This window comes from Lynx canadensis, chromosome B1 (genome assembly GCF_007474595.2).
Source record: "Lynx canadensis isolate LIC74 chromosome B1, mLynCan4.pri.v2, whole genome shotgun sequence".
Lineage (NCBI taxonomy): Eukaryota > Metazoa > Chordata > Mammalia > Carnivora > Felidae > Lynx > Lynx canadensis.
In genome coordinates this window covers 38,900,051-38,923,044 of record NC_044306.2, presented here as the reverse complement: position 1 = coordinate 38,923,044, position 22,994 = coordinate 38,900,051, and the positions used below count along the sequence as shown (strand labels likewise).

The window sequence follows — 22,994 nt, the reverse complement described above, 5'->3', positions numbered from 1 at the left end:
GGAAAGAATGACATCATAAATGATAGGTGGGATGGTTTTAAGGTCAGGTGTGGGACTTGCACTGTGTCTAAAAAAAAAAGGTTGAGTATTACGGAGGGAGTCTGCTTTACCTGGCCTCATGTTTCTAGTCAGAGGGACTGCCATGGAAAGAGGAGTGGCTTATTGATTGGTAAATTGGGGAGAATGTAGATCCTCAATTCAGTGCCTGCTAGGCCTCTCTGTGCAGAGTCAGCCTGCCCTTGGCTTTTTCTGCTTTAAGAGACCTGGCTCTGCTGGGATGGCTTGGAGTTTTCTAGCTGTACCAGGGACTGACTAGAGAAATCTGGCTAATCCTTGTCATAGATCTACAGCCATTTTCTCCAGTCTGCTTTATCAGTAATAAAAATGATGTCTTGACTCCTGTTTCTCTCCTGGTTGGATATGAGCTTGGAGAGTCATGAAACATTAAATAATGAGTAGATGAATAATGTTGGTTAATGTAGTGGATCAGTGAGGCCTAAAGTTGGAATTGAAGATTGGAGCCAGATTGTGCGGGGCTGCAGAACGTGGACTTTATTTTGTAGGCTGAGACACATTCAAATTTTTTGAACATTTGAGTGTATAGAGTCTTGTTTCAGTACTATAAATCTGGTAGTGATATAGAAGGGATACCTGGGGTGGGGCGCCTGGGTGGCTCAGTCAGTTGGGTGTCTGACTTCGGCTCAGGTTGTGATCTCGCGGTGAGTGAGGTCGAGCCCCACGTTGGGCTCTGTGCTGACAGCTCAGAGCCTGGAGCCTGCTTCGGATTCTGTGTCTCACTCTATCTCTGCTCCTCCCCCTGCTCACACACTCTCTCTCTCTCTCTCTCTCTCTCTCTCAAGTAAATAAACATTAAAAAAAACCATTTTTTAAAAAAATAAGAAGGGATACCTGAGGTGTGTGGGTGTCTCAGTTGGTTAAGTGCCTGACTCTTGATACCAGCTCAGGTCTTGATCCCGTGGTCATGTGTTCCAGCCCTGCGTTGAGTTCCATGCTGACAGCACAGAGCCTGCTTGGGATTCTGTCTCTCCTCTCTACATCTCTCCTTCTCATGTGTACACATGCTCTCTCTCTTTCTCTCAGAGTAAATAAACTTAAAAAAAAAAAAGAAAGAACGCATTCCTGTTTTTACATGTTTTTTTAAAGTCTTTACTTCAGGGATTCTTTAGTAGGGATCATAGAACGTCTGGCTTTGGAAGTTATGAAGTAAGATGTTATGAAATATGCTGAAAGCTTAGGTAGGATATTTTAAAAGGGTTATCTTCCAAAAAGGGTTTAAGACCCACCACTAAATACCTTTGTATTGTTTGCTTATAGGACATGTGGGAACAGAATTTCACCATTCATTATGATGTTTACTCTGGATTGTTTTGTAATGCCTTTACTAGTTTACAGAACTTCTTTTCTATACCCAGTTTGCCAAGGATTATTTTTTAAAATAATAAGTTGATGTTGAATTTTATCAAATATTTTTCTGCTTATAGTCTGGTAATCAGATAGGTTTTTTTCTTCTTTAATTTGTCTGTATGGTAAATTACATTAGCTTTGCGTTCTTGGGATAAAGCCAAGTTGGTTGTGATGGATGATTTTTTTTTTTATATATATAATTGAATTCACTTTGCTAATTTCTTGTTTAGGATGTTCACATTTAGTTTTGTAAGATTGACCTGCAATTTTCTTTCACAGAAAAACATGTAAATGTTTTCTGTGACTCCTTGCATGCTCAGAAGGAGTCTATACATTGGGGAACCTTAAAAAAAAAAAACAACAGCCAAAAAACACACAATACCCCAGATTGGAAATAATAATACATGATATATGATTACAAACTAATTAATAAAGGGTACGAACTATACAAAGAAAGTCTTTCTCTAACCTCAAAAAACCCAGGTCCCCTGGCAGTCTTTTACCAATGTGTGTGTGTGTGTGTGTGTGTGTGTGCGCGCGCCCGCGCGCACACGCACATTTGCTTACATACCCACGCACCCCTTCCCTTCCACAAATGGTTGCATATGTTCTATATAGTTTTCTACTTTACTGTTTTTACTTAATAATGTATCTTGGAGATAGCTTTAGAGTAGCATATAAAGTCTTCCTTATTCTTTTCTTAAATCTCTATTGTATTTCATTATATTCTGGAATAGTTAATTAGACCCTTGTTGATAGATATTTAAATAATTTCTTATGTTTTGCTGAAACAAATACCATTTTACTTCCTCTTTGGCATGTTGGTTTTTTGTAGACTAAATTCCAGCAAGTAGAGTTGCTAAAAGGTTGTGTACATTTCAAATTTTGACAGAAATAGCCAAACTATCTTCCAAATGGGTTATCTCTTTACACTCCAAAAATATATGAGCATGCCATGGCAAATGTCTGAAGGATCCTGACCTAAGATTCATTTACTACAGCATAAGTCACCCGGTTTCTTGTCAGGCTACTTGCACCCACACTTCATCCCACATGTAAGTTCATTCATTATTAACTTGGTGATCTCATAAGGTTTGGCAAGCAGTGATTTCCTGCTTAAGAGCCTCCTAAGAGCCTTGGAAATGGCTGTGTTCTAACATATTACCATGGGGGATGAGATGTCCACAAAATACTGAGATCAGGTATTGAGCTCAGCCTACCTTATTCATGTCCCTTCTCTATATCCCTCCTTTTCCAGGTCATAGTGGAATAGTGGAAATAAATTCAAATGCTGGCTTCTATCTCTCTTTGCTATCTAGAGCTTATGATGAATGGAGAGGACAGGGATAGAAGGGATGACATGGAATTAGCTCTTGGAGAATTGGACTCTGTCTGGGCTAGTCTTCCTTTGACTGGTTGCCCTGAGTTAGATTAATTAATTTGTTGAGTTGTGTGCAGTCACCTTCTTTCCTGAGGGATTATTTATTCTGAAGTGTAGGCATGTTGAGGTGATTGATAACATACTTCCAGAATTGGCACTCATCTCTTACTGAATTGAGAGTAGTAGTTATAGTCAAGGGGGGGGGGGGACATATGGCAGGGGAGACTTAACACTTGGTTACTCTAGTGTCATTTTTATAAACAGGACTTCTGATTGGATCCCTGGTTCAGTTAGACACAGTGATAAAGCAGTGACCAGGGAGGGACAGTGATAAAAAGCAGTGACCAGAAGCTTAGGAATATGGCCCCAGCTGAGTGGGCCAGAGAAGATAGGGGATAGAGAGGTGAGGAAGAGCAAAACTTTAATCCTTCTGTTTTTTTTTAAACCTGTCTCTTTTATTATTAATAGTGATATTTAGACTAGAGAGTATATATGTGAAATACTGATATTTTGCCAAACTGGCCTCAAGTTTGCTTCAGTATTAATCAAAACTGAGAAAATATTAGTGGCAAACAAAATAAAATAAACCGTCCTCTAAGAAAGACTTGGTTGGTAATGTGGCATAAGGATTTTTTCTTAGCTGATTTTTCTCTAGTGGTTAGGTCTCTACTGCTCAGAAACTTCTAATATACCTCTGCTCCTTCAAATTGACTACCAAATAAGTGAATACCAAAGTCCAGACTCTCTAGTGTTAATCTGCTCCTTTGGTGTAATCATCTGCTTCCATACTATTTGAAGTGCAGTCCATCAACATCACCTGGGAGCTCATTAGAAATGCAGAATCTCAGGCCCTAACCCAGATCTCTTGAGTCAGAACTAGAATTTTGACTAGATCTCCAAGTGCTTGGTATGCCTAGTGTAGTTTGAGGACTGATCTATTTAACTTTTCCTATCTTCCCTCTGTGCCCTACAGTCACTTTAACTGGGCTAGCTGTTATTTTTGGAACATGTTCTTTATTTCCTCAGTAGCCTCCCTTTCCTCAAGTGATACCATTTTCCCACCAATGTCCTTTTAGGTCAACTACCTTCTGCTTCTCCTTCCATTCATGCAGTTTATGAGGTGCCTAAAATGTGCTAAGCACTGTGATTTGGTAGGGTTTCAGACATGATTGAAAATACAGTTCCTGTCCACTGCTAGTACAAACTCTCCGGGGGACTGCTTTGCAGTACATATCAAGAGTCTTAAGTGTGCATTTCATTGGACCCCAAAATTCTACTTGTAGGAGATTTTCCTAAACTAATAACCAGAAGAGGATATAAAGAATGTGAAATATATAGAAAGTTAATCACTACAGCATTATTTACAATAGCAAGAGATTGATAAATTAAAAAAACTGTAATATACTTGTATAGTAGACTGTTACATAATCAAGAAAGTAAGATATATGTATTACTGAAATGAAAATATATTAACAATATATTATTGAATACAAAATAGATTATTAAAATTGCATGCTTAATTCCTTTACTCCAAGGACTTACAGTTGAATAAGTAAGAGAGAGATATAAAGCAAATAATATAGAAATACAAATATAATAATTATGATGACAGCAGCAACTAACATCTGTTGTACATTCATAATGTCCTGGGCCCGTGTTCTAAGGTGTTCACATATATTATCTTCCTTTATCCTTGCAAGAACCCTATGAAGTCAAGACTGTTGTTTGTTACTTTCATATGAAGAAATTATATTATTTTCATAAACTTTAATTGCCAATATTATGGGTAAAAATCGGCAACTTTTGTTTTAATTTGTGTTTCACTGATTATTAGCAAGTTTGAACATCATTTCATGTATATTGGTCATTTGTATTTACATTTCTCAGATTGTTTTTATCTTCTGCCTCTTTTTCTGTTGGGTGTATCTTTTTCTTATGGATCTGTTGGAATTTGTTATATCTTGGATATTTAAATATATATTGCAAATATTCACTCCCAGTCTATGCTTGTCTCTCTTTTATTTTTTTAAAAACATCATTTTTGTAATGTTTATTTATTTTTGAGAGGGGGAGAGACAGAGTTTGAGTGGGGGAGGGGTGATGAGAGAGGGAGACACAGAAGCTGAAGCAGGCTCTAGGCCTGGAGCTGTTAGCACAGAGCCCAATGTGGGGCTTGAACTCACTGACCTGAGCTGAAGTCCAGTGCTTAACTGACAGAGGCACCAGGTGCCCCTGCTTGTCTTTTTTAAAAATATTTATTTTGAGAGAGAGAGAAAGAGAGAGGTGAAGAGAGAGACAGAGAGAGACAGAGAGAGACAAAGAGTCCCAAGCAGGTTCCACGTGTGGAGCTTGACATGGGGCTTGATCTCCAGACTGAGATCATGACCTGAGCCGAAGTGAAGAGTTGGATGCTTAACCAGCTGAGCCACCCAGCTGCCCCTATGCTTGTCTTTTACCTTTGTTTATGTTATCTTTTATCATTTGTCTTTACTGTCAGACTTGGGGTTGTCATTCTTGATTTTTAATATTGTCTGCTTGCCTTTAACCCTTCTCACTAATAAACCATTGGGACTGTTACTGACTTAGAAAATAACATTTCCCCCATTGGTCATATATAAGAGCACTGAAGTTCCAGTTCTTCTGATTAACCTATAGATATGTAATTGCATGGGCTTTTGAACATGTATACTTTGATCACCCTGAAAATCTATTTTCTTTTGTCTGAATATGTGTTTGTTGGATTATTATGTTCCAGATAAGGGAAGTGTTAATAATACCACCATCTCCTTACATTTTTAACTGAGGTGCTGTTGTACAAAAGATGATTTGTTCTCAGCTTTCCTAAGCAAAATTAGGGATCTGTAATCACTCATTTCAGTAGTTTTTGTTCAGAAATTTATGTGCGCTACCAACCTCAGTTAGCCAGATTTTATCATGTGTGAATAAAACGTATAGGCAATCTCTAACTTTCGTATGTGAATCCCCAAAATTTATTTATCATTATTTGGAACTTTTATTTTATTTTTCCACAGAAACAAGTCAGTTTCTAGGTTTCTAGCAAGCCCAAACAAGCATTCTTAAAATTAACTCTTAATACTAAGTATTATTTGAACTCAACCTAAAAATTGTAGTTTATCACTTGATCTTTTTATTCCAATTGTAGATGTAAAAATAGAACAAGACTTTAATCCTCAGAAGCTGGTGATCAGAGACTGTGGGGTATGTGGGTAGGTGAGTTGGGAGTAGAGAATGCATAAATACCTTTAAAACTATAAAAGTGAAGATGCCTCTGGGTGAATCATTTATTCTCCAATGTTCTGTGTTTAAGAACAAAGGTAATTTGCATTCACTCAGTATTCTTCAGCTCATGCATTCTCTGTTGATAAACACCCTACCCCGTGTTTGTGAGAATGACTTGCTACAAAAATAGGAATGACTTGCTTCCTACTGTACTTCTTGCAATGCTTGGGTCCAAAAACAACTTCACGGTTAATATCATTGTTTTTACTCACTGAACTAATTTAAAGCCATCGATAATAGCAACCAACAACTTTAACACCACTTGTAAAATCTCCCAATAAACCAGAAATGCTAAGAGTACATTTTCCTAGGTATTTTGTGGTTGTAGTTTTTGCTGTAGGCATAGTGGAGGTGGCCTGAGAGGAACAGGCTTTGTTCCTTTTTGTCAGCTGCCCTACTGTTTCTTGAGGGCTCAGTTGTATAATCCATGGGAGCTCTAGAATAATAGCTCTCAAACTTGAGCACGTCTAACAATCAGCTGGAGGAGTTAGGTGAAAATTCAGGTTCTCCTGCTCCTCTTCCAGGAATCTGATCCAGTGTGCCTGAGAGTTCAGCGATCTGCTGTTCATCCAAAGCACCCAGGCTGCTCTCTTATGATGTTTCCTGGACCAACAGAAATATTGTTCAGAATGTGTTGCTCCTCCTCATGTTACCTTTCTCAGATATGAATCAGAGCAAGACAATTCCTAGATCACCTGCTTCTGTGGGTGAGGCTGATGAACACCGTCAGGGGACCAGTATACAACTTGATGTCCCTGAAGAGGTAATTGACCGAATGGGACATAAAAGTTCTGAAATAATTCTTTACTTTTATCATGTTTATGTAAGCATTTTATTTCTGAGAAGGTTACTTACTTTGGATTACTTAGTTTGTGTCTTTGCAAAATCTAAACATGTAAAATTGGAACTTTTTAATATTAAAGGTAGTGTGAGTGTCCCTGACAGTGCTTAAGTTTAAAGAATGGAGATCTTCTGAAATCAAATCCAGATCACTTTGTCAGTTTGTGTAGTATCTTTTACCTATCAAGTGCTCATTATTACTGTCCTGAAGCTGGGTTACTGAGAACTTATCAGTGGAAAATTAGACAAATAAGATATTTAATAATATCTTACTTTGTTGGGACATTGTGAATGAATGACTTTTCTGGCGATTAACAGGAATATTCAGTACCTACATATATTTCATTTTAAATTAAAATAAAAAGTTTGGTGAAAAAATTTATCAAGACTATTTATAACTAGTGTTATTTGTCTGAGAATTAGAATTTTTTGTTAAATTTCTGTTTTTAGGACCTAATGTTCTCTTTGGTGTCCTTCTGTACCTTGCCTTGACAGATGTGTGTTTTATAAATCATTTTATTTCAGCTCATGCACATTTCTTCATAATAGGCATCTGTTAGCAGCTAGAGATGAGATACTTGGTATTGTCTGGTCAGGATTTATATATTTTGCAGGAAGAACCAGTTTCAGGGTGGTAGACCTTAGGATTTTCTTTATAGTATCAATTTCATGATCATACGGTGTTTTTCAAGAGGGGTACGTGCTTGGAAATACTTTGGTAAAATTAGGTGGACTCTATATTTTCTTGTAGAAATTAATGCAATGATTGTATTACTCCTAATATTTCATGTGTTATTTTAGCTTAAATTATAGCCTGAATTTTATAACTTTTAGAATGTTTGTATTTGTCCAGAGACACCTTTTTTATCTACACATACAAGTCGGTAAATAACTTACACTTCAAAAGTAGAAAAGAGATTTAATTTATTTCATTACTCACCTGCCTTCTTGAGAAGAAAATTATGGCTGATTCTCTTACTGTAATCAAGAGCAATCTTTAGCATGTCTTATTTGTAAGATTTAGTCTTGGGTATTAGGTGTTTCACTAAAACACATAGTTGTCACTCAAGAGGTAACTTTTAAGTTAAGAGAAATAGAGATATAGCAAACTAAGGTGAGAAAACACTTATTTCTCATTATTCACACCTTGAAGTCACACTTAGCACCTATCTTTTCCTTCCTGTCAAAGCGCCAAATGACATGTTTTTTTTAGAGTGGTTTTAATTGTTTTCAGAGGTTAGTGGAACCTTTGAAGTAACTAAAGACACATTCATAGTTTGCAAAACTTAGATAAAGGTGAGTAGGCAGATAGTTTTCATTTATACAGTTTGTGTGTGTGTGTGTGTGTGTGTGTGTGTAGTATTTCTGCCAAGGCTTCCAGGCTTTTTTGAGGTTACTGAGTTTATAAGGACTCAGCAAAAACATTTTTGAACACTTTCTGTGGGCCAGTGTCTGTCTGCTTTGTGTGTGATCCTTTTGATTGTTCTCAGTACCTAATCTTCCTACCTTTTTTTTTTTTTTTTTTGAGTATATAAATGAGCATTTGTGAATGTCACTTTCGAAGTCTAGTTGATTTCTTTGGTGGGATCTTGATTTTGCTGGGCTGACTTGTAAAGTTCTGTGTGGTTTTTCAGTCTTCCCTCCTGTTCCTGAAATCCTGCAATGAATGCTCTGTGCATGTGGAAAGCTCCAGCCTCCTGAGTAAGGACCTGAAGCAAGTAAGGAGAGCTGTTCAGAGGCTTAAAAAAGTGTGTTTTTATCTTTAAAATCTGTATCTCTATATTGTCTGCTTCATTTATGAGTTTTAAACCTTATCACAAGCACACAGGTCCAGAGCCTGAGGAAGGCAAAGGTGGGAAGTAGTAGGTAGGGAAACAGAAAAGGCAAAAACAAAGTCTTAAGTCATGGGTCTGTACATTTGCTGTCTAAGGTCTCACACATCTATCATTACTAATTATGAAGTGGGAAAGGTGGAGGATATATTGTGAACTGATAATATTTGGTTGCTAATTTTCTTTTAACTCTTTCTTTGAAGCTCTCTAACACTTAGCTACTTGGTGCCTTGGTGAAGGAGCTGTGAGGAGAACTTGATCTGTAGGTCTTGCATTTGTTTTACAGGAGGCTTTGTTACAAAGGAGTGTTTATCATCCTATTTTCCTAGCCCCTAACTTTCTACATCACACTCCTCAAAAAATAAAGCCTCTGTTACTATTTTGTTTTAAAGTTTAAATGTTTATTTTTGAGAGAGAGAGAGAGAGAGAGGGAGGGGGGGAGAGAGAGAGCGAGAGAGAGACAGAGAGAGAGAGAGAGAGGGAGGGGAGGGCAGAGAGAGAGGGAGACAGAATCTGAAGCAGGTTCCAGGCTCCAAGCTGTCAGCACAGAGCCCCATGCAGGGCTCAAACTCGCGAACTGGGAGATAGTGACCTGAGCTGAAGTTGGACACTTAACTGACTGAGCCACCCAGGCGCCCCACTCTGTCACTATTTATAATAAGTCATGATGTGCTGTGAATGCAGAGTCTTGCCCAGTGTGGGAACTGTTCCAAGATGGGGGATATAATCTTCCCATTTGGTCAGAAGACAACTAAAATGGGTCCAAGATGCAGATTATCAAGGGAGATGTCCTTTGGGTTGGCACAAAGCCTGCTTTCATATCCTTCCCTCTGATTTTACATCAATGCAGCACCTGGACTCTGTCTCTGCTCTGGAGCCCCTGCCATCCCTCCTCCATGGAGGAGTGGCAGAACCTCCACTTGCCCTGTCCCAGGGGACTGTGCTTTCAGGAAATGGGCTGTGTTAGTAGACAGCAGCTGGTGGGAAAATGAGGCTGTACCTCCAGGGGCTTTTAAGAAAGCCATGAATTCAGCTCTTGTGTTCACACAGTAAAAACAGGCTTGGCAGCAGGGCTAGAGAGTGACTAGGTGAGGAGCTGACTTTCTCATCTTTGCCACTGTCTTCCCTTTAGTCTTGTAGCCCATTTCCTGCTTTGCTCTTTGGTTTTGATGCTGTTTTTAACCTTTAGAAGTTAAAGATTTGGCCTTTCTGTTACCTTGTTTGTCTCCTGGCTGTTTTTGGCCTCTAACTCTTGAGAGGCTTTCTGTCCCAATTTTATTTGGTGCTCTTACTGGTGTTGGAATATCTATCCAATTAGCTTGTCAAGGCAGTAGGGGCTGGTTTTAGGGGAATTGTAAATTCCCAACTTACAAATTGGGCCATGCTCTTCTCAAACACCAGTGGTTTTTTTTTTTTTTTTTTTTCTGCTTGTTTAAAATGCAGGCATATGTCAAATATCTTCTTAATGTGAAAAATGCTGCACATGATAGAATTTGAATATCTCTTTATAGCCATGTAAACGGAAGGAATGGATGATTTTGTTTATTGGTTTTCAGCAATACAAATTTCTTAATTATAGTGGAAGAGCAGAATATATTTGGTTGAACTGTAATAATGAACAGTGTCAGTGGGATAACAATTCCTTGATAAGTCTTATGATTATTTCATTAACAACTCATTTGTACTTGAAACCAGCAGAAGTATACTTATGGAAAAAATACTGATGAGGGAGCATGGGGCAGGCTGAGGACAAAGTACAGGCTAACATCCCCCCCACCTCCCCACCAGGTGGGATCTGTGTGATATTCCCCCAGACACTCCTGGCTACCCAAGAACCAAGGAAAGAGGTTTAAGTGCTTGCCCTGGTGATGTGGGAAACAAAGGCAAATGGAAAATTAAATTCCCTTACCGCCTACAGCCCATTGACAAGTTCTTGAAATAGGCAGAGTGACCTCCCCCTCTAGGAGCTTAGCTGCCTCAATGATGACACTTTGCTAGGGGCAAAAGGGACTTTTGGCTTAACATTATCCTGACCCCCAGGATTCTGTAAATCTACTTTAATCTATAAAAATTCATTTAGAAACTTCCTTTGTCTTGACTCGCCCAAGATATATGCTGGCAATCATACTCCAAGCTTATGGCCCCCTGATATATATCCGAAGGGCCTCATGACTGAGGTTTTACTAAACGGCGTTTTCCTAACAGCTAGCCTCTCAAAGTCCTGGAAATTTTGCTTCCAAAATACCTTAGAAATGTACTCTATCCCTCACCCCCTCCCAACCTGAAGGTATATGATCAGGTACCCATCACAACCCAAGTGCAGCTCTTTCTGCTCACGGGTCCTGTCCCCATGCTTTAATAAAATCACCTTTTTGCACCAAAGATGTCTTCAAGAATTCTTTCTTGGCCATCAGCTCTGAACCCCACTGTCACCCCAAAATACCATCAATATGAGTGTGAACTGTTGGTTTTTTCATTGCATACATGCAGAAACAAATACAGAATAAAAAGTGTGGGGATTACCTGGGTGGCTCAATCAATTGAGTGTCCAACTGTTGATTTTGGCTCAGGTCATTATCCCAGGGTCATGGGATCGAGCCCTGCATTGGGCTCCACTCTGAGCGTGGAGCCTGCTTGCTTGAAGTTCTCTCTCTCTCTCTCTCTCTCTCTCTCTCTCTCTCTCTCTCTCTCCCGCCCCCCCCTCCTGCTTGTGCGCTCTCTTTAAAAAAAAATAGAATAAAAATTGTGTACCTGTATATGTATTTCTCTGTGTGTTTGTATTCATTTCCTGTGGCTGTTGTAATAAAGCACTATCAGTGTGGTGGCGTAAAACAACAGAAATTTATTCTTTTATAATTTTGGAGGCCAAAAGTCCAAGTGAGTTTTAGGGGCTAAAGTGCCAGCAAGGCAGTGGTTCCTCTGGCGACTAAGGACGATGAATTTCCCTGCTATTTCCTGCCTCTAGAACTGCATTTCTCACATTACTTACAAGGGGCATTTGGCCCCTTCTTCCAACTAATAGCATAGCACCTTTTCTCTCACTCTGCTCTCCTCTTTCTTCTTTTCTCTATCAAATCTTGACCCACCTGAGCAATCTGGGTTAGTCTCCTCATACCAAGAAACTTAATCACATCTTCAAAGTCTTTGCCATATAAGGCACCATTTACCAGATAGCAGGGATTAGAAAGAACATGGACATGTTGGGTGCAGGGGGCTTATTCAGCCTGTTGCAGTGGGCACATGCACTTGTGTGTGTCTGTTTAAAACTCTCTGTGTTCTCTGGGCTGGTCTATAAGCAGGTATACCCCAGAGGGAGTGAGCATTCCCAGTCACCCAAAGTCTAGTTCTTGTGTCTAAATAAAGGGACTAGGCCTTTGGCTTTTTTTTTTTTTTTTTAAAGAAATGGCTGATTCTAGGGAGAAGCCTGGAATATCCTATTGTACCAGGAAGTAAAATGGTAATCATAAGATAATGGAGACATGTCAGTAAACCCCACAGAAGTCAGATAGAACTTCCGCTGGCCAAAACTGGGCAATCTGAGCATTGAAATAAATAATGAAAGTAGATTATAACCCACTGAATAAAATAGTAAATTCAGTCACTATTGATAAAAATAAATAAATTTATAGGTTGAAAGTTTGATGAAGAATGGAGTATTTACATACTTTGTAAGTATTTTTCAATAGCATGCTTATTAATTACAAAGAGAGAAAATTGAAGTTGACAGTGGAGAAGCCTGGCAGATCAAAGTGAGTATGATTAAGTAGTGGGGCAGTTTAAAATTGCGTATCACTGGAGGATGCGAAGAGTAGAACAGCATCAATTCTGTGATATTCATGTCAAAGATGCCTAATCTGAATTTGATCATGAGGAAATGTAAAGACAAACCCAAGGTGAAGAACATTCTACAAAATAACTGGACTGTAATTTTCAAAAAGTGTCACAGTTTTGAAAATTAAGGAATATGATGTAATAGTGGGGTCTAAATAGCCAGTTCGAAGTTCTAAACTTCACTTTATGAGGACCTGGCTAGTCCATTTGTTAGCGGATCCCTGATTTAATTATTTAGGTCTTTCTTGGGCTGGTTACATTCTGCATAGAATACTCTTCACATCTGCCTGCCTGCAGGGTAAGGTCTAGGGTGCCAGCATTTCACAGGCTGGGTGGGAGAAGAAGTCTAAGCATCCTAACATCAAACAAACAAATCCCTATTTCCACTATGGTATCTTGTATCAGTTGTGCCTTGTGTCCCCCTAGCCAGAGATGTTCTTAAAAAGTAGAGGTGGGGATCTGAGGATTTAAATGCTTGATAACCATTCCCTTAGTACTAATCCTACTAGTTTTAACCACTCCTTTCCCCACCTTCCCTGTCCCCTTGGCCTTTAAGTACTGTGTGGTGTGACTTGGATTGGTTCTGTTCTCTTTTAACAGGACATAAGGTACCTGTCATCCTAAATAACTTCCTTTTTGCTCTTAGCACTTTCAGCCTTCCCTAGTGTAATAGTTGTCTAGGCTGCCATAATAAAGTACCTCAGAGTGGGTGGTATAGACAGCCAGAGAAAAAATTATTTTTATCACAGGTTTGGAGACTAGAAGTCTGAGATCAGATCTTCTGAAGCCTCCTCCTTGGCTTGCAGATGGCTGCCTTCTCCTTGTGTCTTCATATGGTCTTCCTTCTGTGTGTGTGTCTATGTCCTAATCTCCTCTTCTTATAAGGACACCAGTCATATTGAATTAGAGCCTACCCTAATGACCTTATTTTAACTTAATTACCTTTTTAAAAATTGTCTGCAAATACAATCACATCTAAGGTGTTGAGGTTTAGGCCTTCAGCATGTGAATTTTCAGCCCATAACACCTATCTAAACATTGCCTTTTGCAGCATTAGCACTAAGCCCTGCCTGCACTTGTGATGGCATGCTTGGTGCCCTGTGTCCACAGGCCTGACTTCTGCTGGGCGATCGGAGTGGATGGGTTGACCAGGATCAAGTGTGAAGTATAAATGTTGGAACCAAGTGTTATGTTCTTAATGACTTATGAAATACTGTTTTTGTGGCCTTTAATTTAGCCTTTAATCTTCTCTGGCTTAAAGCATTTTCTAATACTCAACTCTGACTGACTAGGAGGCTCTCATATTCTCTGAACACCATACTGAAATTGAAATGGTAATGAAATTAAGGAGCATACCATCCTCCTCCAACTCTTCTGTCAGCCCCTACTCCACTCTTCCTCTGGCCCCATCCCTCCCATCCCAAATTCAGTGACTTTTACTTCTGAAATTTGCTCACAGCTTTCTGCTTTGTCCTCTTAATTCTTTGCAGCTAGACAATTGGAAGAATTATTTTACATCAGTAGTGTTTTTCTTGTGTCTAATAGGTAATTATAGTCAGTAACATCTTGAGAGTTAGAAAATGTAAGTGAAAATTCTTTGCAAATCTGAAAAGCCATGTAAAATGTAAGATTGAGATTTTATTTGAATATTTAAGTGCAGGGTATGTTTTGGTAATCATGTCATTGTAATGTTACCACAGGGGAGAGGTCTGTGTTATTCCTCCTTAATGTAGTAACTGCGAAGGAGGTACAGAAGTGTGAAGAATCTTTGTGCTTCAGAATTTGAGATAAATTTGAGTAACACTCTTTATCAATAGGGAGGCTAAAGTCCAAAGACTAAGCATTAGTGTGAGATTGAGTGGAAATTCCAGCTGGGAGTGAAGTCTGGATCATCTGACAGTCCATTTGCTAATGTTACTTCATACCCCCTACTTCAGTGAGATTTATGTTTCTAAAGTGACTGTGATAAAATAAAAGAACATATTTTATCCAATTAGTAATACAGAAGAAAAAAGTAGTACCAAATTATATGGGTCTTCCGTCAAGCTGCTTCTTTCAAATAGGATTTTTCAAAGACCCGCAAAAATTATTGTAGAGATGGGTATTGTAGAGATTTATAACCTTTGGCATGGGAAGAGAATATATCTTTGGTTAAGAATAACTAATGTAAGTAAATGAATTTTATTTCACTAGGCAAGGTGGAAGAATGTTAATGCTTTGATTTAGGCCTGAATGTTAGGTTTTAGGCTCCCCCATAATTGTCATAGTATGGAGTGCTTTATCACAGTGAAAGCTTTTAGTGTATTTAACTCCTGGGTAAAACATCCCTTTAAAAAATGTTTCTCTTCTCTGAAGTCTGAAAATGCTTTGAGTACTGCTTTACTTGCAAGCTTTAGCACAGATGTGCTCTATGAACCAGTGTCAGCATCTCCTGGGAACCACCCCAGATCTGATTAATCTACATTTTAACAAGATTCCCAGGTGATTCATGTATATAAGAAAGGATGAAAAACATTGGTCTAGAGCAATGGTTTACAAAATACAGTCCCTGGAGCACCAGCACTAATATTACATGCAAAATTGTTGGAAAATACAAATTCTCAGGCCAAACATCCCAGACCTACTAAAATACAAACTCTGGGTGAATCTCCAAGTACATGTTTTAATAAATCGTGTAGGTGATGCCAAGTCGTACTGAAGTTTGAGAGCCACTCTAGAGCAATGTGTTTCCAACAGTTTTGATCATGACTCATGGTGAGATACACATTTTACATTGTGATCTGATATACACACACCTGTGCATGTACACAAGTAATTTAGGAGTTATATAAAACAATGTTAAATCTTACTATGTGCTGTCATACTCTGGTATTTTCAATTTTATTCTCATATATATATGTGTGTGTGTGTATAAACTTATATGAAAACCTGATCAAGCCACTAATGGGTCATGAGCCACACTTTAAAGAACCATGCTTTTGAGCAGGGTCTCTTCTTTTTTTGTTGTTATTTTCTTTTTTTAAAAATTATTTTATTTCATCATGATATGTAGTCTTTAATCCCCATCACCTATTTTACCCACTCCTCCACCCCCTCCCCTCTGGTAGCATCAATTTATTCTCTATACTTAAGAGCTGCGCAAGGTCTTTTCTTCAGTGCCACGACCCCTTTTGACAATCTGGTAATGCTATGTACCTCTTGTCAAAATAATGCTTTTTAAGTACATACAGTAACATACATGGATCTACAGTAAAACCAGTTATATTGTTTAATACATATGTTTAATGATTTATGTTTAACAAAATATTAAATTTGTGTTATGGTAATGCATTTCTTTATTCATAATTAAATTTAGTGGTGGTTCTAGTAACTACTATCATTTCAAGGATGAGTATGAATTATATTTTTAAGATATCTGTAGTAACTGTTATATGATGTGAAAATGGCTGTGATTTCTACTGGTGCCAAAGTTACAGCTACTGATAATAATTCTATGGTTAGTTGCATATATTCATATTTGAAAAAAAAAGCTAAATTTCAGTTTAAGGTAAGTGAAAATAAAGATGTAAGTGTTGTTGTTTTATTTTTTTACCATTTAACTTCAGACCTCCAGAATTCTATTGATATGGAACTGAGGCTTAGAAACCTTGTTCAAGAGAAATGTTCCTTAGAGAACAGTTTTCAGGCTTTAAATTGAAACTCTATGCCAAAACATTATCTTCCTATAATTTCTTAAAACTGGTGCTTTATTGATGGCATCTTTTCTAGCACCACAGTAATGGATTTTGCCTTTAGAATTTTCTTTTTTGTTGTTTTACTGAGACCTTGGGAAGTCACCTGGAAGCCCAAATCCAAGCTATTGATAATGTTCCTTCTCTAGTTTTTCCATATCTCAGTATATGCACGCATTTGCTCAGGTCAGATTCCTGGGAGTCCTTCCCTGAGTCGTGGGTTCTGCATTCAGGATTTGAATCTGGATTCCACAGTTTACTAGCTGTATAACCTTGGACAAATTACTTACCCACTCATTGCCTCTTTCTCTAACTATGAGACTTGGATGATAGTAGTGCCCATCTCCTACAGTTATCCTGAGTATTAAATGAGATATTAATGTATTGCATTAATGTAACCAAGTCCAAGGTGGTTCTGCTGGCCACACAGTAAGCTTAACCAACTGAGCCACCCAGGCACCCCTAAATGAATGATCTTTTAAGTGGGTTAGCGAGTCACCATATATTTCAAACCCTTCCCTGGCTTCTCATCAGACCTTTCCTTGACCTACACATCATGTGTGTTTGGCTCCTGTCTCCTCTCCTTACTTTCTGCTGTGTTATTTTCTTGGTCAGTCTCTAAAGTTTCCCATTTACCCACTATTCTGTGGCCATGTTGGCTTTTCAATCATTTGAGTAGCCTAATCCTTTCCTGCTATAAGGCCTCCTGCTATATGACCCTCTCTCTGCTTAGATGGGGGAGTCTGTTCTTCCCTGGCTCTCATCCTTCTCATCTCTACAAGTATTAGTTACTCAGAGAGCCTTCCTTAACCGCTCTACCACGATACCTAGGGCATCACATTCCTCTTTTACCAGTCTGAAGCTCCCTAAACACATCAAAACATTGATATTTCCTCTCTGCTGGGGAAAAGGTTAATCAACAGCTTGTGAATATCAAGCACATAACTCCCAAGAGGAGTATACACCTTTATCAAAAAGATAAATTTTACACAGTTGAACATTAAGTGATTGTAGAGCTATTTTAAGAAATAAATTGTTTCCTCAAACTTGTACAAACTAGCTCTTTGATATTGGTAGGAAAGAACAAAGAGAGGCCTACCTGTTGAACTGGTCTGCAGTAGGGTGATGGAGTTAATCATAACCCCATCATGGGCCTTCTCACTACTGTCAATCATTTCTGCTCCAAGGAATATAATAGAAGTCATAAAATTTCCCTCTATGAAGTAGCTGTTTGGTTGCTGATAAAACTCTGTGCTTCTGTCTCCTACAGTGAACGGTTATGTTTGCTGCTCAGACATGAGAAAAGAAGATATCTTATAATTAGAGGGTAGAAACCAGGGAGGGCAGTGTCTGGATTTTGGTTGATTTTTGGGTTCAGGGTAAAGTGGCAGAAGAATGGCTCCCTGATTGAACTAGGCTAGATTTCTCTGTGTTTTACAATTTCTACCTTGTTACTTATTTTAAATTAATACTAGGCCAGAGAAGGGAGGGAGGCACTCCTGAGTTTTGGCAGTTGCCTAAAGCAGCCAGGAGGAAGGCCATAGGAATTTAGAATCATGATGTGAACCCACTTTCACAGTCACCTTTGTAGCTTATCTTTCAAATAGGGGACTTTATGGAAATTCAGAGAACACTGGGACAGATGCTTAAATTTAGGAGAGTTAGTATAAATGGGATGAGTGGCACTTATACTCTGTGCCCCCTGTTTGGCTGAATGGTGTTTCTGATTACATAAAAAATAAGGTCTTTTTCGGGAAAGACTTCTTTATGTTAGCATATTTTAGTAGAACCCATACACAAATATTCCTGCTGTGTGCTATAGATATTGATAATCATTTGGAACATGACACATCTAAAAATAAAATACATTTTGCTAATTGCAGAAAAGTAACATAAGTTTAATTTTAAAAATTCCGCCTAAAATTGGTGCAGCCGCTCTGGAAAGCAGTGTGGAGGTTCCTCAAAAAATTAAAAATAGACCTACCCTATGACCCAGAATAGCACTGCTAGGAATTTATCCAAGGGATACAGGAGTACTGATGCATAGGGGCACTTGTACCCCAATGTTCATAGCAGCACTCTCAACAATAGCCAAATTATGGAAAGAGCCTAAATGTCCATCAACTGATGAATGGATAAAGAAATTGTGGTATATATACACAATGGAATACTATGTGGCAATGAGAAAAAATGAAATATGGCCTTTTGTAGCAACGTGGATGGAACTGGAGAGTGTAATGCTAAGTGAAATAAGCCATACAGAGAAAGACAGATACCATATGGTTTCACTCTTATGTGGGTCCTGAGAAACTTAACAGGAACCCATGGGGGAGGGGAAGGAAAAAAAAAAAAAAAGAGGTTAGAGTGGGAGAGAGCCAAAGCATAAGAGACTGTTAAAAACTGAGAACAAACTGAGGGTTGATGGGGGGTGGGAGGGAGGAGAGGGTGGGTGATGGGTATTGAGGAGGGCACCTTTTGGGATGAGCACTGGGTGTTGTATGGAAACCAATTTGTCAATAAATTTCATATATATAAAAAAAAAAAAAGAAAGACTGTAAAGGAATGAGAAACATAAAGAACACTTTGAATTATTGTGCTCACTCTAAATAAAGTCTAGCTGATATCCTATATCTAAAAAAAAAATAAATAAATTAAAAAAAAATAAATAAAAAATTCCGCCTACCCACAGATAACATCATACTCAATGGTGAAAAGCTAAAAGCTTTTTCTCTAAGGCTAGGAACAAGACAAGGATGTTAACTCTTGGCCACTTTTATTCAACATAGTGCTGGAAGTCTTAGCTGCAGCAGTTAGTCAAGAGAAAGAAATAAAAGGTATCCACATTGGTAAGGAAGAAATAAAACTGTTGCTATATGCAGATAACATTATATTATATATAGAAAAATTAAAACGTCCACTAAAAAACTATTAGAACTGATAAATGAATTTGGTAAAGTTGCAGAATACAAAATTAATATACAGAAACCTGTTGGATTTCTATATACTAATAATGAACTAGCAGAAAGAAAAATTAGGAAAACAGTCCCATTTACAACTGTATCAAAAAGAGTAAAATACCTAGGAATACATTTAACCAAGAAGGTGAAAGACCTGTACTCTGAAAACTGTAAGACATTGATGAAAGAACTTGAAGCTGACACAAATAAGTGGAAAGATATACTAGGTTTATGGACTGGAAGAATTAATGTTAAAATGTACATATTAATCCAAAACAGTCTACAGATTCAGTACAATCCCTATCAAAATGACAGTAGTATTTTTCCCACAACTAGAACAAACAGTTGTAAAATTTATGTGGAACTGTAAAGGACCCTGAATGGCCAACGTATTCTTGAGAAAGAAGCACAAAGTTGTAAGTATCACAATCTCACATTTCAAACTATACTGCAAAGCTATAGTACTCAAAACAATATGGTTCTGGCAACAAAAATAGACACCTAGATCAATTGAACAGGACAGATAGCCAAGAAATAACCCCATACAGGGGCGCCTGGGTGGCTCAGTCGGTTGAGCATCCGACTTCGGCTCAGGTCATGATCTCGCGGTGTGTGAGTTCGAGCCCTGCGTCGGGCTCTGCTGACAGCTCAGAGCCTGGAGCCTGCTTCAGATTCTGTGTCTCCCTCTCTCTCTACCCCTCCCCTGCTCATGCTCTGTCTCTCTCTGTCTCAAAAATAAATAAAAACATTTAAAAAAATTAAAAAAAAAAAGAAATAACCCCATACTTATATGGTAAATAACTATGACAAAGAAGGCAAGAATATACATTGGGAAAAGACAGTATCTTTAGTAAAGAGTTAGACAGCAGCATGCAAAAGAGTGAAACCGGACCACTTTCTTACACCATGCACCAAAAATAAACTCAAAATAGATTAAAGACCAAAATGTGGGATGCCTGGGTGGCTCAGTCAGTTGAGCATCTGACTCTTGATTTCAGCTCAGGTCATGATCCCAGGGTCATGGGATCAAGGCCTGTGTCAAAGCTCCATGCTCAGTGTGGAGTTTAAAATTCTCTCTCCCTGTGCCCCTCCCTAACTTGTACTCCTCTCTCTCTCTCTCTCTCTCTCTCTCTCTCTAAAATAAAAAAAAAAATAATAAAAATAATAAGGACAAAATTGTATACCTGGAATCAGGAAACTTCAAATGAAAACATAGGCAGTCAACTCTTGGACATCACCCTTAGCAGTATTTTTCTGGATCTGTCTCTTCAGGTAAGGGAAACAAAGCAAAAACAAACTCTTACATCAGACTACATCAGACTAAAGAGCTCCTGCAGAGCAAAAGAAACCATCAACAAAACAAAACAAAAAACATACTTGAATGTGAGAGGACATTTGCAAATGATATATCTGATAAGGGGTTAACATCCAAAATATATAAAGAACTCCTACAACTCAACTCCAAACAAAACCATAAATAATTGATTAAAAATTAGACAGAGGACCTGAATAGACATTTTTCCAAAGAAGACATACAGATGGCAAGAGACATGTGAAAAGATGGTCAACATCCCTAATCATCAGAGAAATGTAAATTAAAATCACAGTGAGATATCACCTCACATAGAATGGCTAATGACTATTATCAAAAAGACAAGAGGGGCGCTTGGGTGGCGCAGTCGGTTAAGCGTCCGACTTCAGCCAGGTCACGATCTCGCGGTCCGTGAGTTCGAGCCCCGCGTCAGGCTCTGGGCTGATGGCTCAGAGCCTGGAGCCTGTTTCTGATTCTGTGTCTCCCTCTCTCTCTGCCCCTCCCCCGTTCATGCTCTGTCTCTCTCTGTCCCAAAAATAAATAAACGTTGAAAAAAAAATTAAAAAAAAAAAGAGACAAGAAATAACAGTTGTTAGGATGTGGAGAAAAGGGAACCCTCATGCACTATTGGTGGGAATGTAAATTGGTACAGCTATGTGGAAAATAGTATGGAAATTCCTCAAAAAATTAAAAATAGAAGTATCATATGATCCAGTAATTCTACTTCTGGAAGAAAAAAAGAAAACATTAATTTGAAAAGATGTATGCACTCCTATGTGTATTGCAGTGTTTTTCTAATATCCAAGATACAGAAGCAACCCAAGTGCCCATCCACAGATGAATGAATTGTTGTGATGTGGTATACATATATGTGTGTGTGTACATATACATATATATGTGTGTACACACATATATACACACATGTGTGTGTGTGTGTGTGTATATATATATATATATATATATATATATGTATGTATGTATAAATGGAATAAAACTCAGCCATAAAAAAAGACTGAAAGCTTGCCTTTTATGATACTATGGGTGGGCACCTAGAGGGTATTTTGCTAAGTGAAATAAGTCAGATGGAAAAAGACAATACCATATGATTTCACTTTTAAGTAGAATCTAAAGAAACAAAACCAGCGAACAAACAAAAACATACCCAGAATAGAGATAAATGCAGAGAACATAAATGCAGAGAACAAACTGGTGGTTGCTAAGGGGTTGGAGGATGGGAGGATGGGCTAAATAGGTGAAAGGGATTAAGACGTACAAACTTAATTATACAAACTTAAGGTACAAACTTAATTATAAAGTAAGTCATGGGGATGAATAGTATAGTATAGGGAATATAGTCAATCATATTGTAATAACTTTGTATGGTAGCAGATGGTAACTATAATTTTCGGGGTGAGAGTTTTGTATCACTATGTTGTATACCTGAAACTAATATAATGTTGTATGTCAACTGTACTTCAATTTAAAAAAATAGGGGCGCCTGGTTGGTTAAGTGTACAACTTTGGCTCAGGTCATGATCTCGGGGTTTGTGAGTTCAAGCCCTGCATTGAGCTCTGTGTTGACAGCTCAGAGCTGGGAGCCTGTTTGGATTCTGTGTCTCCTTCTCTCTCTGCCCCTCCCCTGCTTGCACTCTGTCTCTCTCTCAAAAATAAATAAACATTAAAAAATTTTTTTAAACAAGTATTGTACCATAATTCTGCCCCCTCCATCAAGCCAAAGTTTTCGTAAATTTCTTATTCCCCTATAGATGTATGTTTATTTTTCTATACAATTGTAATCTTTCAGTGATCATTTTGTATTTTGATTTTTGTTGTATTATATTTTTTATGTTTCATTTTTAATGGCCATGTAGCATTCTGTCAAGAAGATATTTCATTATTGCTTAACCATTCTCTTGTGGTTGGTTTGTTTTATGATGTATTTTTTATATGTTTTTAATGATAACTTTTTTTTTGTTTTAATTTTGCAGGCAGAGACATTTGTTTGGGTTAACAATGCATCGTCTCATTCCCAGAGTGTTGCCAAGGCCAAATATGAATTTTTATTTGGCATATCTAAAGAGAAACCTCCAGATACTAGTAAGTGTTTCCCTACCCTCTTCCTTTAGGTAACAGATATGAAGTGCTACAGAGATTTCAGATGTTAAAAGCTGAGATTTCTTCAACCAAGAACTGATCTGAAATTACCCAGAACAAACTACAAGAATCACATCCTGCATTTTTAACTTTTATATCTTAGAAAGATTGTTTTGATGAATAAAGTGAACAAGTTTCAAAAAGGTAGGAAGGCAGTAATGAAGGTGGAGAAGTACTCAATCAGTACATGCTAAAGGGGATATGAGTTGTCTTGGGAATTAGCTAAGAAAG

The 22,994-nt window shown here is 38.0% G+C and overlaps 1 protein-coding gene across 1 annotated transcript in view; it reads left to right on the top strand.

Annotated features, from left to right (window-relative positions):
- PSD3 (pleckstrin and Sec7 domain containing 3) overlaps positions 1-22,994 on the top strand; it is a 582,944-nt gene that overhangs the window by 55,410 nt on the left and 504,540 nt on the right. Inside the window, exon 2 of the mRNA XM_032592851.1 lies at positions 22,598-22,706. Within this exon, the coding sequence (XP_032448742.1) occupies positions 22,598-22,706 (109 nt within the window). The remainder of the gene's footprint in view (positions 1-22,597; positions 22,707-22,994) is intronic.